Source organism: Crocuta crocuta, unplaced genomic scaffold (assembly GCF_008692635.1).
Source record: "Crocuta crocuta isolate KB4526 unplaced genomic scaffold, BGI_CrCroc_1.0 scaffold39, whole genome shotgun sequence".
Classification (NCBI taxonomy): Eukaryota; Metazoa; Chordata; class Mammalia; order Carnivora; family Hyaenidae; genus Crocuta; species Crocuta crocuta.
In genome coordinates, this window is record NW_027533334.1 from 8,753,082 (window position 1) to 8,769,352 (window position 16,271).

At 39.3% G+C, this 16,271-nt stretch overlaps 1 protein-coding gene and 1 long non-coding RNA gene across 2 annotated transcripts in view; one reads left to right on the forward strand and one right to left on the reverse strand.

The window, feature by feature from the left end:
- The first annotated feature begins 5,922 nt into the window (after positions 1 to 5,922).
- On the forward strand, positions 5,923 to 6,932 carry LOC144218343 (uncharacterized). Its single transcript, XR_013331122.1, has 2 exons — positions 5,923 to 6,175; positions 6,328 to 6,932. It is a non-coding gene; the product is annotated as an uncharacterized LOC144218343 (long non-coding RNA).
- A 925-nt stretch (positions 6,933 to 7,857) lies between these two features.
- The window catches only part of LOC144218314 (carboxypeptidase Q), a 165,911-nt gene continuing 157,497 nt past the window's right edge, over positions 7,858 to 16,271 (reverse strand). Inside the window, exon 4 of the mRNA XM_077748164.1 lies at positions 7,858 to 15,671. Within this exon, the coding sequence (XP_077604290.1) occupies positions 15,508 to 15,671 (164 nt within the window). The 3' untranslated portion in view covers positions 7,858 to 15,507. The remainder of the gene's footprint in view (positions 15,672 to 16,271) is intronic.

Sequence of the window (16,271 nt, forward strand, 5' to 3'; positions counted from 1 at the left end):
AGTTCAGGTTTGAGCAAGAGGACTGTGTAGGAAAGGATTAACTTAGCAAGCTTAGGATGCTCAAACTGTACATTCCAAAGAAAAGATGGTCCTTGACTACCTCTTGGGAGAGAACCCTTGAGCCCTTGAAATAGATTGTCTGATAAGAATATCTTCATTTGCCGGGGCCCTGGGTCCTGCCAGATAGTTTATGCTAACAATGTGATTTATGGTAAGAGACTTGGGCCACATGGAATCAGTTGAACCTCTAGGGAGCTGGATCTGAGTAGTCAAGGTCAGTCACATAGGCATTCCAATACAAATTCTCGCCACTAAGGCTTGTTTGAAAGTCCTGCTTGGCAATACTTTGTAAGTGGTGTCATGTCTCATTGCTGGGAGAATTAAGTGTCATCCATATAATTCCACTGGGAGAGGACAACTAAGAGCCTGTACCCAGTCTCTCCTAGACTCTGTGATGTGCACCTTTTTCTTCTGCTGATTTTTGCCTTTATCCTTTTGCTGTAATAAATTGTAAACAGGAATTCAACTGCTTTTCTGAGTTCTCTGATTCTTAGCAGATCATTGAAACTGAGGGTGATCTTGGGTATTCCTGACGCAGGGGCCCACAGATGGAAGGTGCCCTAGGCCAATGACACGTACGTGCACTACCACAGAGGTGTTGGAGCAAGGATGCCTGGCCTCCACTATAGCTTGCTTACTAGCCAACTGAGCCACTGTGAGTTCTATTCAAGTTTCTGGGGCTCAGGACATGTGGACCTTGAAGGATATAACCAATAGGTTGCCAAATTAGGAGATCACGAATATTAAACACTCACATATATTTGATGCTTCTTGATATTTAGCCTTACATATATTTAGCACACTATGAATATTTGGTACTCAGATGCATCATAAATATCAGGTATTTCTTGGTCCTTTCATCATTCTCTACATATGATTAACATGGCCCCACTTGCCTACTACTTATCTTATATTTATACTTAAATTAAACTCCCATGAGTTCTGCCTATGACAATCACACTTCTTGCTTACTAGCTACTCATTTAGACTTACACATCTTCAGATAGTTCGCCTACATTTGTAAACCACAAGCTTATTCATTTACTAGAATTGGGTATTCTCAAAACCATGCACATCATAGGACACAGCCTGATAGGTGAGTTAGGGGAGGAGAGTCACAGGCATATCACTGAATGCTTTAGTCCTTCAAGTATTTCAGTTCCGGGATCAGGACACATGAGTCGTGATTCCTGGCCTCATGGCAGCTGCCTCCTCCCAAGTTCTTTGCTTCTATTCATTGTTCTTTTGGAATAAGGATAATGGTGATAACAGTGGAGCTCACATATTCAGAGCTACTACTATGTTCCAGGCATTTTTCTAAATACTTTATATAAAGTAATGCTTCACAGGAACCCTATGAGGTAGTGAGCATTCTAATCTCACTTTCATAGAGGAGAACATAAGACACAGACGAGCGAAGAGATTTGCTTGATATCAACGGCAGAAGTGATGGTGGAGCGAGGGGTCACACTCAGGAGAGCTGGCTCTGGAAACATGCTCGCAGACACCCCATTCTGCTCACTTCCAGAACAGTGCCCTGGCTGAGCTCCAGTTCAGGCCTTGTAAACACTGCTGAATGTAAAATATATGAAGGCTGAAGATGCTTGGGCTGAATGTTCATAAGAAATGAGAGTGAGTGAAGGTGGAGGTGCATTAACATATATTAACCTGTGACAAGACTGTCTTTAAGAAGGAGCTCTTACAATTACCTTCTTTGAAAGATGGCCATGAAGAACAGAAGTTCTATATGGTAAAATTTCTCCCAGGGTTAGCACAGGGAAGTAGATATTCATAAGAGAGAATTCTACGTGGAAGTGTTATGGGAAAAAAATTTCTTATCTATGTGCATATTGAAAATGTATCATAAAAATGGAAGATCAACACCTACACCCACTTCAGATCTACCAGGTATTTGTCACAGAGTTCACCTGCCTACTTGCATACTCCAGAGTTGGGAAGGCTAACAAAAAAGGGGGTCCAGAAGCATACACGGGGTGGGTGAGATCAGAGGGTGTCACACTCAGGAGTAGACATTTTAACATTCCTTTCTTTTCTTTAAGCTACATGCTTTTGAATGCTTATGAGAGGGATTACAAATAGTCGCTGTTTGGGTTTTTTTTTTGTGGAGGCAGGGCCAAAGAATGGAAAATGACTGCGGTCTGTCAAAGGGTTTGTCAAAGTCTGTGGCCTTTGGTGGACCTGTGCACCTACTTCTTGGTGTGTTCATTTGCAGAACCAGTGACCACACGCCTGTGCTAGGCAGTCATGAACTCCGTGGCACAGTGAAGCAAGGCAAGGAAAACGCACTGCCGGTGCAGAGCACACAGTAGGTACTCAGTCAACGACAGCGAAATCTGAAGCATATCTATATCTTGTCCAAATATCCCTTTTGGAGAGGAGCTCCTAAATTCTGCCCAGCCTGGATTCCTATTTGTCCTCTGAATGTTGGCAGGGGCCAGATTGGGAATTGGATTTCTCCCTTGAAATAAAGTTTTCTTGACAAAACACAACATGTTATCTTCGAGTCCTCTTAAAAGGAAACAAAAATCATGCAGTTTCTTGGAAACCAAGGGCTTCTTTACATGAACATGTCTTAAGGCATGGTGGGAATCCAAATCTTCTAGAATGGATGAGGGTAGGGAGTAGGGTTACTAATCCTGACATGTCTTTTCGAAGTTTCACAAGATCCTAATTTTACAGAATGAGAAATTTTGCTAAGTCTCCCCCCACGCCCTTCTCCTGCTACAAGGTAACGATCCCATAGGCAATCACCCCCACAGCTGATGAACTCAACACAAACATGTCCAAGCACTGCACCTGGTATCAGCCTCAGGCTTCTTCAGCTTCTATCCAGGAGAGGGCGTCGCCACCAAATGTGGCCTCCTGATTAGCCCCCTCCCTGCAAGTCACTATAACTCCCTCAGCTTCAGCCACACAGTTCTCCTCATAATTAACCTCTCTTTTTATAGCTAATGGCTCTTACAGTGAGGCCTCTAATGTAGGGCAGCCAGTAATTCACCCTGAGGGTTTCTTTCCACGTATGAGACCAAAGCATTTTAAAAAAGAGTCTTTCTATGCACAGCAGCCGCCTAAAAGTTGCTTAGAAAGCTAATAGGAAAGGCCTTCATCATTCTGAGGGAAGTCCCACTGGACCCGTGTTTGATTTCCTTCTTCTTCTTCCCCTTCACTTTTTTTTTTTTTTTTTTTAAACAAGATCAAATTCATTCCCAGTTAGGCATGTTCTGTGATTATAAATGGCGCTCCTTGGTATTCCTGGGAATATCTGACTATGGGTTGTTGCTGGCTGGGACTTCAGAGAACTTCTAACCTGAGAACAGTATTGTCTTTAGGAAGCCTTCAGAGATAGACAAGCTGTACTGCCCATCTCTGAGTTCAAGGGCACATTTATTGAGGCTAAAAAGACTAAAACCTTCTATCAGATAACCTGCTAACAAATAATTCCCACCAGAACACCAAAATAAATAAATAAAACAAAAAACAAATATACAGATGAACAAACAAAAACTCAAAGATCCTGAAACAAGAAAGGAAACGAGTGGCATCTTCCGACTCTATTTGTAAGAGTAATCAGTTGGGGGGTGGTCACGCTAAGGAAAACTAACATTTATGACTGACTGATGATATGCCACACACTGTTCTAAGCACTTGACAACTGTTCCCTCACATAATCCTTAGGACAATCCTATAGGGTAGATGATATTAGTCCTATTGTACAGATGAGGGCACTGAGGTGAACACACAAGAAGCCAGAAAGTGTTGGCACATGGCCATGAGCTGGCTCCTAGCCATGCTCTGGCCAAGTTCATAAAGCTGCCTATGTAAGGATGTTCTCTGGGATCTGGTCTTGGGTGACCTGCTGACCTCCCTGGCTCTATGTGGTAGCTGATGCTATATTTTCTATTGCACAGCATTATAGGTCCAGGGAAGTTCTCCCTTCTAGAGCCACATCTCCAGGCACTCTATCTGAGCCTTTTCTCAACCCAATTTATTTCTAGATGCCAATACTAGCCATGTCGAACCACAAGGTGAGTAAGAGAGAGCAACGTCCAATGAACACGCATTGGGCTCTTGCAACGTGTGGGGCTCTGCAACACAGAGATGGAAAAGCCAAGGATTTCCTAATCTGGTGGTGGAGATAGACAAGTAAATAGACCATTCTGATACATGCAACAAATATTATTACAATAGTTATAATAGCACTTCATTTGTATTAGGCATTGTCCTTAGCACATTTCATAGATTTTTCTCATTTAATCTTCACAGTAATCCCACGGGTAGCTGTGGTTAATGTTTTGCATATGAGGAAGAGGAGAGGTACCTAGAGGCTATATGGCTTAGCTAGAAGTGGAAGACTTGGGATTCTGAGTCCAGGCAGTGTGGCCCCAGTCCTGTACTTTAAACCAAGCTGCTCTGTGGCCTGTGTCCTGATGGAGGCAAGCTCAGAGGAAGGTGCAAGCACAGAGGATAAACATTCCCTCAGGCAGTGAGGGGTCTTCCCAGATGAGGGGACCCCAAGTTGGATGGGGTGATCTATAAAAGCCACTAGTCCATGACTGGACAAGACATGGGTGGTGCAGGCATACCCTAGAGTTTTTGCTGTGATCAGAAGCAATGGGTTGGCAACATGGCAACGTGGATATATTTTATGAACATAAGACTGAGTGGCAAAAGGGAGACACAGAATGGGGCCTGTAGCACCATGTCATATATGTGACTTAAAAATGCATATACATGAAGCAACAATATACATATGTAAGAACATAGATAGGTAAAATGATTCCTATCAAACAAAGTAGAATGGTTGCCTTTTGGGATTGAGATGGAATTCTAGTGGGGAGAGGGATAAGGTAAAATAAATAAAGAGAAGCATCATGATGGTAGTGTACTGTGAAAGGAAGAGAATAAGTCAGTCAACCTTGGGTTCCTGAGAGAAGAGGAGGGTGGGGAGGAAGAAAATTCTTATTAGTGTTGGTCAAGTGAAAAAATCACTTCTTTTCCAGGATTTGCCCCTTCCTGCCTCTTTCCACAGGGTGTAGCATGAGGAGTAATTTGCTTTCTCCAGTGTGATCCCACTCTCTTCTCATAATTGATTGGTCCTCAGAGGGGTACCTGACTCAAGCCTGGCCAATCAGCTCACTTCCTTTTTAGAAGGCTTTAGTGTCCAATAGAGGCAGTACAGCTGAAGAATAATGCCAAACTATATTAAGGACCAAAGTAGATTTAAACCCTGCCTGCACCATGAGCCATGTGACCTTGAACATATAGCTTAGACTCCAAATACCTGGGTTTCCTTGTATGTAAAATAGGAAAATATAATACCTAATTTATAGGATTGTGTGAAGATTTAATGAGTAAACAAAATGCATGTGTAATGCTTAGAGCAGTGCCTGCCATGCAACAGGGGCTCAAGAAATGTTGGCCATGATTGTTTCCTACGAATTTGGGAATTGGGAGACTAAAGAAAGGCCTTTATTTGGATGGCTGATCAGTATGCCAAGGAGTAAGTCATTTTCGATCTCATGAAGCTGCCTCATTATTTTATCCCCATGGGCCATGGAAATATCATCATTTTATGTAATATTTGTGAGGTGAAAGGGGTTGGGAAAGGATTGCTAAGTAGGAATCAGTCTCTGGCTTAATTTCTGAAGCCTGGCAATACCCAAATGGAGTTCGTAGGATACTTCAGTATTTTTCCATTCAATCACTCTCTCAAATTTTCTGAAGTTAGTTTAAATGTATTCCTGTGACATCCCTCTAGAATCCTGATTGATGTCATAATAATAGTGAAGACATCACTGCTCAGCCCCTTAGCTCATCTCCATACATGGTAACTTCCACAGTGTCTTCCTCATGGAGAGTCACCCTTAGGTGCTTATTACTAAGCTGGACATTGTTGAGAAACAAATACAAGATCACATATCTCTTCTACTGCCATGGTCAAGACCCAGTTCACACAAATGATAATGCAACAAACTTTAGCACACTGGATTTTACATGAAATCTTCTGATGTAATAACATGTTTCTGTTCTCATGAAGTTTAAATATGTTGGTAAAAGAATCAGTTCCCGCACTTACTCATTTGCCTCCATGCTGGTAAGTTCTGTTTACCATTTCCTAATAGGATGTTTATACAACTATTTCAAAAATAGCCATTTTTGGTGCTCAGAAAAGTTGGCCAAGTCTTTATTGGAAATTCAAACTTGCATGACAAACAAATAAATGATTGACTTAATTTTTTCTTTTAGAACCAAAGTTCTTAGAAGAGAATGTGAAAGCGAATCAGAAGGATGAACACACAGGAAACCTTCCCTGACCCTTGGAAGTCAGAGAATAGTCAACAAACTGATTTAGGCAATTTCACTGCTTTGAAGGTTTCAAAGAAGACTGATTTCTGTTTGTTCAGCCACCATTTGGAAGTGCAAAGATCAAGAACATCAAAAGTGTTATCTGAGCTTTTGAATGTGTTTGTGAAATTGCTAATGGAGGCATTTCTCAGAGATCTGCATTGTGGCACTTTTTATCTGTGTCAGTTTGGCAGGTGCTATCTGATCAAGTGAGTGGTCCTTCCGGCACGCCAAATGCCTTCCAAACGCCTCCAAATGCCTTCCAAAGGCATATGAGAGAGAAATGAAAACTAGCCACTTCCTGTGATTGGGAGGTAGAGTTAACCAAAGGACCTATGATGACTTCCTGAGGATGTTTAGTCAGTCACTACAGTGGCTGACAGCTGGTGCATGAAGCTTGTAGTCTACACTTCACAAGCAGCAGCATTAAGTCCTCAAAATCATAACGAAGTCCAGTCATGCTTTGTAAGAAGAACTACTTCAATAAAGTTTATCCGAGAGACTCAGTCCAGGGCTGATATGGTACTCCTCATCATCAGGAACCCATACTCCTTCCTGTTTGCTTCTCTGCTGTGTGTGACTTGAATTCTCAAGTTCACTTCATGGTCTAAGTTGGCTGTTGATGTTTCAACCTTCCAAAAGGAAAGAGGATGGGAGGCGAAGAGTATGCCCATCCTCCTAGCTCCCTTTAAGGAGACTTATTGGAAGTTACTTGGGCCGCTTCCAGTTATAACCCATTAGCTCGAACTTGGTCATATGGTTACACCTAATTATAAAGTAAGGTAGAGTCTATAACCCAGCTAAGATTTAGGGGGTCTGTTACCATAAAAAAGGTAGAATGGATTTTTAAGGACAGTTAGCTAGTTCTGCTCCATCATCCTTCAGGACTCAGCCCAAATGTCCCCTCTTTAGAGATCATCAGGGCCCATCCTGTCAATAGTAGGCTTTCCATACTTCTTCATCACAAATCTGCTCAGTTCCACAGAAGTGATATTCTTTGTTTATTTGCTTCTTTCTACATTTCATGTTATTTCTTCTCCACTAGAACAAAGTTCTTTAAGTGTAGGGACCTTATCTGTCTTGCTGCTCACCTCCATACCCCAGTGCCTCACAGTGCCTGCCACGTGGTAGAAACTTTATAAACATGTGGAATAAATGAAGAAATCAATAGGTACTCAAAATTTATGAGGAATACATATTATTTTAATATCACAGATATAAAATAATGCAGTATGTCACCATGTACAACTCTTGCGAATGCCACGCTTATTCACAAGTACCTTCAGGACCACAAACTGGGACATGATGAGAATCAAGAAAACATGCTCAATGCTTCTGGGGAACACTAGCTTATTAGTGCAGGAATCTATTGCATTCTTGCTCTCTGAAAGATTTGACAAGTTAATGAATTCATCTTTTCTTCTTGAGTACTTCTTTTTTTTTTTTTTAATTTTTTACTCTAATTTGGAACAGTTAGTCTTTATTTTTCATACCATTGATAGATTTCAAGAATAAGGGCAGTATTTTAGAGAGGATCCATCAATTAGAATTGGTCTTTAAGGCATCACATTCCAAATCACAAGTTATACGTTTGTACTTCATTAACGCATTACCCACTTTCTGCACAGTATAGTTTGCATGCATTAATATAATTTTACTATATACATTTTATTTATTTATTTTTTTACAAATAGTTTATTGTCCGATTAGTTTCCACATAACCCTCTGTGCTCATCCCCAAAGTGCCCTCCTCCATGCCCATCCCCCCCTCCCCCCCACATCCATCAGTCCTCAGTTTTTGTCAGCATTCAAGAGTCTCTCAGGGAAATACAAATCAAAACCACACTGACATACCACCTCACACCAGTCAGAGTGGCTAAAATGAGCAAATCAGAGAACTCGAGATGCTGGCGAGGATGTGGAGAAACGGGCACCCTCCTACACTGTTGGTGGGAATGTAAACTGGTACAGCCCCTCTGGAAAACAGTGTGGAGGTTCCTCAGGAAACTAACAATAGAACTCCCCTATGACCCAGCAATAGCACTGCTAGGAATTTACCCAAGGGATACAGAAATGCTGAGGCATAGGAGCACATGTACCCCAATCTTCTTGAGTACTTCTGTTCCTCAAGTCTTCATGCTCTTAGGCAGTGTCTATGTTTACAACATTCAGATACAGTCTTCTCTTAAAGGCAAGACCTGAGGAGCGGCGCCTCCTTGGAGCCTGAAAGTGGAGGCTTAGAGGCATGAGTCATGCTGTGTGATCCCTGACCACCAGATCCCTGGTGACAGAAGCACCCATATATCCCTCCCGAAATTTGTTGTTGGTGTATGTTTGTGATATGCGGAGCCCTCTAAAAGCACAAGGCCCCTCTTTCTTGGGCCAAAGCATGGCACTGTGGAAGCCCCACTTGCTATTCCTTGAAATGAAAATGCACCAGTTAGACTCAAGCCATCCACACAATGAAGGCTAGAAGGGTCTGCTTTCCAGAGAATTTGTTTGTCTGAGGAAGATATTTGGCCTCAATTTTCTAGATTTCAGTTACATTTTATCAGCCCTATGGCCTTGGAAAAGTTATTTGTGAGTTGTATATCCAGGTTTTCTCATCTCTAAAATGGGGATTAAAATAGGACCTGCATCGATGCATTGAGTGAAGATTAAATGAGAAAATGCATATAAAGTTCTTAGCAGTATAATTGGCCCAGGGTGGGTGTTAGTGATAATGATGATGATGATTTGGATGGCAAGGCAGAGCTTGGGGGAAATTCACATTCCATTACAATTTCTGGGATAGGCTGGCTGGTACTTAGAATTAAGAGAATTAATTTGACTAGGGTCTGACTTTATCATCAAGATGTAAGGCACAGCTAATGTTCTTTCAATTTGGAAACTAGAACAAGGCTCTCTGAGGTATCATCCAACCCATAGATAGTTGTGTGGCTGCTTGAGGAGACCCAGAGTGACCACCAATGATACTAAGAATGTCAGGTTCTCTGAAGCGCTTGAATGCTCTTAGGATATGCTCCAAATATATGAGTGGTTATCTGTCAAGTATCGGGGTCACAGGGAGGCCTTAATATCTTTGCCTGATTTGAGTAACTGATTGATTAGAAGATCTGCTTTGATGAGAACTGAGTTGGCTTATCTCATTTGGTGTAGAAAACTCCATTAACAATTGTTTTCCACCATTCCTTTGCTGAACTATGGACCATCTAAGGGAAAGAAAAAAAAAATACCTCCAAAGGTAATTTCTTTCTGCTCAAAAAGGGTCTTGGGTTTTCTGGTTTAACACAGAATTGAGAAGTAAGCATGCATCATTTATTTCTATGCAAAAAACATTCTTCACTTCAAACGGCAATTAGTGATAACATTTCTATCTTGTGTCATGATGAGATTTTTATGCTAATCATCACATAGCAGTAAATTAATCATTTGGGCACAGTTAGAGAGAATGTATATTTCATGAGACAGATATAGATATCAAGATCTGTTTGATATTTACTCAAGGTAAATGGGAAGCATCTAGAGTTATTATGAAGGAAGCACACTGAGCAAACAGGACTGAGTGGCAATGAAATGGATGCAGTTTAGAAGCATGACGATTTTCAAAACACTGTTGGTGTCATTAGTGTAATTATTGTGAGGAAGATGGAACACTCTGGGGAACCTAAACTCCAAATCATTCGCAGACACATCAGAACCCTCAAAGCCACATCTTAACAAAGTCAAGGGCAAAATCAGCAATTGACCTCCTTTCCTTGAATTCCTTCCTTTTTCTGTTGCAGAATTCACCGTTTCCACATTATACAGTATTTAAATGGGTTTCTCTTCTCAATTTGCACTTAGGTCTACTCAGCCAAATGAATCAGAAAAGCAACTTGACCCTGAAGTCAAATTGGAAAGCTACTGCATGCACAGGAAATAGGCCACCACTCAAATGATACACCATTTCTTAGCAGATGAACAGTTCCTTTTACAACAATTTATGGAAAATAAGAGAATTCTACTTAAAAATGCTTGTAGCCAATAGCATCTGCCAGCCTCCACAAATATCTAGTAGACCTAAGCAGTTATGATGTGCATATTCTTGTGAGTTTTTCTCATATTCCTTCTTCCACCCTTCTATTTTTCCAACTCCCATGTACTTCTCCATATCTCCTATATTACTAGTGCTACTGATAGCCACATTCAGCAACACACTCCCCTGTCCTCACATATTGACATTGTCTCCCAACCTAGTTCCTCTAATACTTCTCCAGTAAGGCAGAAGTAAGGGGGTCAGTTAGGAAATGGGCCAATTCTGCTATTATTTGACCCTATATAACTCCCCCAACCCAGGGAAATTAACAACTCTCCAGGGAGAGGGAAAGAGATGTAATAAGATCCATTTCCTAAGAGCCATTTCTAGGATATAGGCAATGGGATCTGATAAGTCATAGATGTTGTTTATTTTCAATCTCAGTCTTTGGACAGTTCATGAAATCCCTGAGAATCCACATTCCCAAATAAGAATCAAGTAGTGAGAAAAGAATGAATCAAAATGTACAAAACACAAAATGAATATGGTTGTATATATTGGACAAAAATTAGTGACCTGACACTCACTTCTGACCAAGCAGAAGTAAAAAGGACCAGACTTGTTTTACAATATTAAACAAAAATCCAAATAAAATGTATGAAACAAGACAGTAGACACCAGGAAATGAAGAACAATGGTGTCCAAGAGGCAGAAAACAAATGGGGTGAGCTCTATGCTGGCCCTAGATTACTGCCTTGACAGTTGCCAGTTGCAGTTCAGAGAAGGGAAACCCAAGCGTAGAGCAGCCAACCGAGTTGAGGAGAGGGGGCTGAGTGTTCAGAGAAGCCAAGGCAGCTAGAATTCACAAGATACAGCCTCGGAAAGGGGAGAGTTTCAGAGAGTGAGAATGCCAGAGATCTGTGGAGGGTCTCCTCACCCCTTTCCTAAATCCGAGTTCTGCAAGTTTTGATATGGAGGAGGTTTTGTGTGTGTGTGTGTGTGTGTGTGTGTGTGTGTGTGTGTGTGTACTGTACGCGCGCGTGCATGCGCGCTATTATTCAATTGTGGAAATGTTTTCATTTCAATTGTGATTTCTTCTGTGGCTCATGGGTTATTTAGTGGTTATTTCTTCATTTCATTAAGTCACTTCTTATTTTCTAAACATATTTTTTTAGTTGATTAGTCCATTGTGGTAGTAAATTTATTGAGCTTTTTCTTCTTATTCCATTTTTGAAGACATTGTTTTGTTGTTACACTCTACATTTATTTATTTATTTATTTATTTATTTTGGTTAGTCTAGAAAATTTAACATTCATATTTAACTTGGCAAAGCCTAAAGTTATTATCTTCTAGACTAAAAGGACCTTAGAACACTGATTCCTGTAACTTCTCTTTTCATTTATATGTTATTCTAGCCAATTACCTTCTTTCTTTTCAAATTCTAGATTATTATATTATTTTATTTAGTTCATGTTTGTTTAAAATGTTTACCATTTTCTTTGCCCTTAATTTCTATTGAGCTGCCAGATTGAGGTTGATCTATTAGGACAATAAACCAAAATGAAATTAACAATTATTCCTTTATTACCTATGCAGATCATGTGAGCAAAACATAAAAATAGGCACCAATTCCCCAATGTTCCATTTTCTTTGCACCAAGCAAAGGTCAGGTGAATCAGCACAGATGGACGGGGATCTTACTGCCAAAGAGCTCTGAACAAAAGACTCCTATCATTTTATGGACTTGGGATGGGGTTAAGGGGGGAGAAGGGAGGGCAAATGCCTAAAAGTGAAAAGAACCAAATTAGAGTAGACAAAAGTGTCTTAGTCAAGATCCTCAATAAGGAAGCCTCTGAATGGAAGTGTTGGGCTTGAAGTGCAGATAAATGTATGAGTATGGCTGGTCCAGAGGTCCTGAGTCCTTGACTGCAACTCTCTTCAGAAAAATATAACGCACCTGTTGTGTACAAAGTCTTGTGTGAGGAGGATAGCTTTCCTGCTGGGCCAGCCTGCCCCCTTGTAATTGCTTATAGATGAGTCTAAAAGATCACACATAGAGTTTTGGTGTGGAGCCAGACTCTTCACTTCTTGCCTATTAGTCTTCACTCTAGGGCCATTTAATTTTGGCAGGAGTAGACATTTTCACGTTTCCTTTAGTGAAGGTCTGTTGGTGGTAAACTCTGTTTCTGCTTACCTGAAAATATCCTTATTTTGTTCTCATTCTTGAATGCTATTTTTGCTGAGCATAGAATTTTTAGTTGATAATTGTCTTTTAGCATGTTGAAGGTATCTTTCCAGTGTCTTCTGGCTTACATTGTTGCTGTTTTAAGAAGTTAGCTATTATTGATTTTTGCTCCTTTTAATATAATCCCTTCCCTCTTGCTTCAAAGATCTTCTCTTCTGTGGTCTGTAGTTTCTCTATAACATGTCTCAGTGTAGATTTCTTAACTGTTTGGGATTCACTGGGCTTCTTGACTGTGTGAACTGATAGATTTCATTATTTCTGCAAGTTTTTCATTTATTATTTTTTATTATTCTTGTATTCTTTATTATTTCTTTTCATTTATTATTGTTTGTCTTATTTTCTGCAGCCCTGATTAAATATGTATTAGATGATGTAACTCTATCTTTCATGTTTCTTAACCTCTCATTCATATTTTCTATATCTTTTCTTCCTGTGCTAAATTCTCATTAATTTCTTAACTATTCTTTCAGTTCATGAATTCTCTCATCTGTAGCTAAACTGGTCCCCTAAGTTTTAAATTTTATTTACAATTGTTTACATTCCTTTAAGTTCTATTTGGTTCTTTTTACAATATACCTGGTCACTTGTACTCTCTTATTCAATTTTCAATCTCTTCTTTTACTTCTTTGAACACAATATAGTTTAGAATATTCTCAACCTAATAATTCCAGTATCAGAAGACATTGTGGTTTAATTATATTTTGTATTTTTCATTTGTTCTTTCCAGAGTGTTACAATTCTGTATTTATTTTTGTTTTTTTAAATTTTTTTGCTTTTGACTATGAGTTCATATTTACTGTAACTTTATCTATAGGAATTTTTTTGGACCTCCACTCAGCACTTATTAATAATGGTAATTTTCCTTGTAGTATTGAAATTTATTTGTAGTTCACCATTGTATTGAGGTATAATCCTTTGAGATCTCAGTTTTATTGAGAGTTCTCTAGTATCCCTAACATGGCTTTGAGATTTGTCTATGGTCCCCTGAACTTTGAAAGACAGTGAAATGGAACTGAAGTTCACGACTTTCTGCAAATTGTCTCAAAGAGAAAGCTGGTTTAATGTGCTATGTATCTCTTTTGGTTCATGCCTTCACTCAGTTTTTTGTCTAATATTCTTTACCTTTTAAAAAGTTAATTCATATATTTAAGAGAGTGTTTCTCAGATGGAATCCAGAATTTTTAATGTAAGGGTCAAAACACCAGTTTGCTGCTTTGCCAGAAATGAAAGACCTACTCTGTCCATCAATCCTTTTAATTATTACCATTAATAAAACTGTTACTCTGTCTTTTCCTTCTGGAAATTCACTTATATGTATGTTAGGCCATTTGTTATCCAATTACACATAAAATAGACCACATACGTATTAGATCACAACTCTTGGAAGATCGTTCTGGTGTTTGTTTTCCTTCACTATTTCTTTCCTTAGTGTTTTAGTTTGGGTAATTTTTATTGACCTAATTTCAAGTTCATTCTTTCCTCAGTGTTGTATAGTCTGCTGATATACTCAAGAAAGAAATTCTTCATGTAGATGTTATATTTTTTACTTTAGCATTGGCATTTGACTCTTTTATAGTTTTCATCTCTCTGTTAAAATTCTCCTTCTGTACATGTATGTAGTCTGAAATCTTTAATGTATCCATCATAGTTATGTCAGATCCCTCTCAGATAGTTCCAACATCTGGGTTATCTTTTAGCTTGGCTCTCTTGTTTGTTTTAACTCTTGATGATGCTTTTACTTTTTCTTTCAGCTTTTAAAATTATTTTTAAAAAATTTTAAATTATTTTTAAAAAATTTTAAATAATTTTTTAAAGTTTATTTATTTTGAGAGAGAGAGAGAGAGAGTGTGTGTGAGCAGGGGAGGGGCAAAGAGAGAGGCAGAGAGAGAATCCCAAGCAGCCCTGCACTGTTAGCATGGAGCCCAATGTGGGGCTCAAATCCACAAACTGTGAGATCATGACCTGATATCATGAAAGAGTCAGATGTTAACCAACTGAGCCACCCAGGCACCCTATTAAATTATTTTTTTAAACTGAATATTGGACATTGTGTGTAGAAGAATAGTAGATATTGTTCCCAGAGTGGATGAGGATCAGGGTTTTTGCTCTTAGAGCCTATGAGTGTTATTTAGCCTTGCTGAGTCTCAACTTTGTCAACAGCAAAATGGGAATAAGCCCCAACTTCATAGAAATCTTTTGTGAAATATATAAAACATAAATGTATAACAGCATTATTGTTTACCTGGTGATAGATCTTAGTACATAACTTTAGTAAGGCAATTAGATTATACATACTTGGTTTTTATCTCCAAATGGTGACTTTTTTCTTTTAATTAAAAAACTCATATTTCTTTAAAAAATTCTAATGACATAAAAGTGTAGAAATTAGAAAGCCAAATGTCTCCATACACTCAATTAAGGCCATACTACAATTGTGTGTTCTTCTATTCCTTCGATAAGTAACATAAAAATTGGTGTCACTGTATTCGGTTTAATGTTTATCAACACACACATGAAAACCAGAGATCTTCCAAATATTTATCCAGTATTTACTTTCAAAGTAGAAACAATATTTTTCACAGGTGGTATCATGAAATATCCCCACTGTGGTCCCTACCATATGTTGATTCCATGTGGGGTGGGGATCATCTTTTCCTCTAGAAACAGAATTTGGAGAGTATCAAGACAGATGGTTATAGAAAGTATGAAAAAGTACTGTGCTTTGAAATGGATTAGGTCAGATGAAACTGTTTGTTGAAGAGGGACTTCCTGGATTCCTGGCCAGAAAGGACACACATGCTTTCTTTCTCCCTCTTGCTAAGACCTGGGCAGCATTTCCTCCATGTCTGCAATGACATAAGAGACAACAGCCCAAACAGCGGCAGCAACATTCATCTGCTTTGCGTCCATGACAGTCATGGTGTCTCCACGGGAGTGATGGAAGGAGAAATATTTATAGAGGTCATCAAGTAGACTGGCTCCTGGGGAGAAAAGAGGAAGACTTCTTAGTGAAATATTTTGACAGAGATTGAATAGCTGCTCAGAAACCATTGGGACTCCTCCCCACTTCACTCATCTTGCTCATAGTCTGCAGGCCACAGTGGCAGAGTCATTACTTTCCCGGGCTCTCGTGCAGCAAGAAATGGCCATGTGGCACCATTCTTCCTATTAGGACAGCAGTGGCAGGCTATGGGAGAGTTCTAGGAAAGCCTTTACTTTGCTGACAAGAGTCAGAAAATGCCCCGGTGCTGCATTAAAAGAAGATGAAAAGTTTGGAGCTGCATGGAAGAAAAAGCCCACACACTACAAATGTCAGAGTGGAAAGAGAAAAGGAGCTTTTTTAAAAAATCAGTATTTAGTATTCTAAATTTTAATATTTAGAAAACACTGCTAGCCCACTGAACATTGCCTACTTCTGGACTATCTGCTACATCAAAAAAAAAAAAAATCTTTACTTAAGTAACTGATACAAATGTCCTATTTATTTATAAAGAGATAATATCCTCTTTTGTATCTTCAAGCGTGCAAATATATATATACCAGATATGTTTCTTTGACTTGATTTTTTTTTTTTTTGTGAC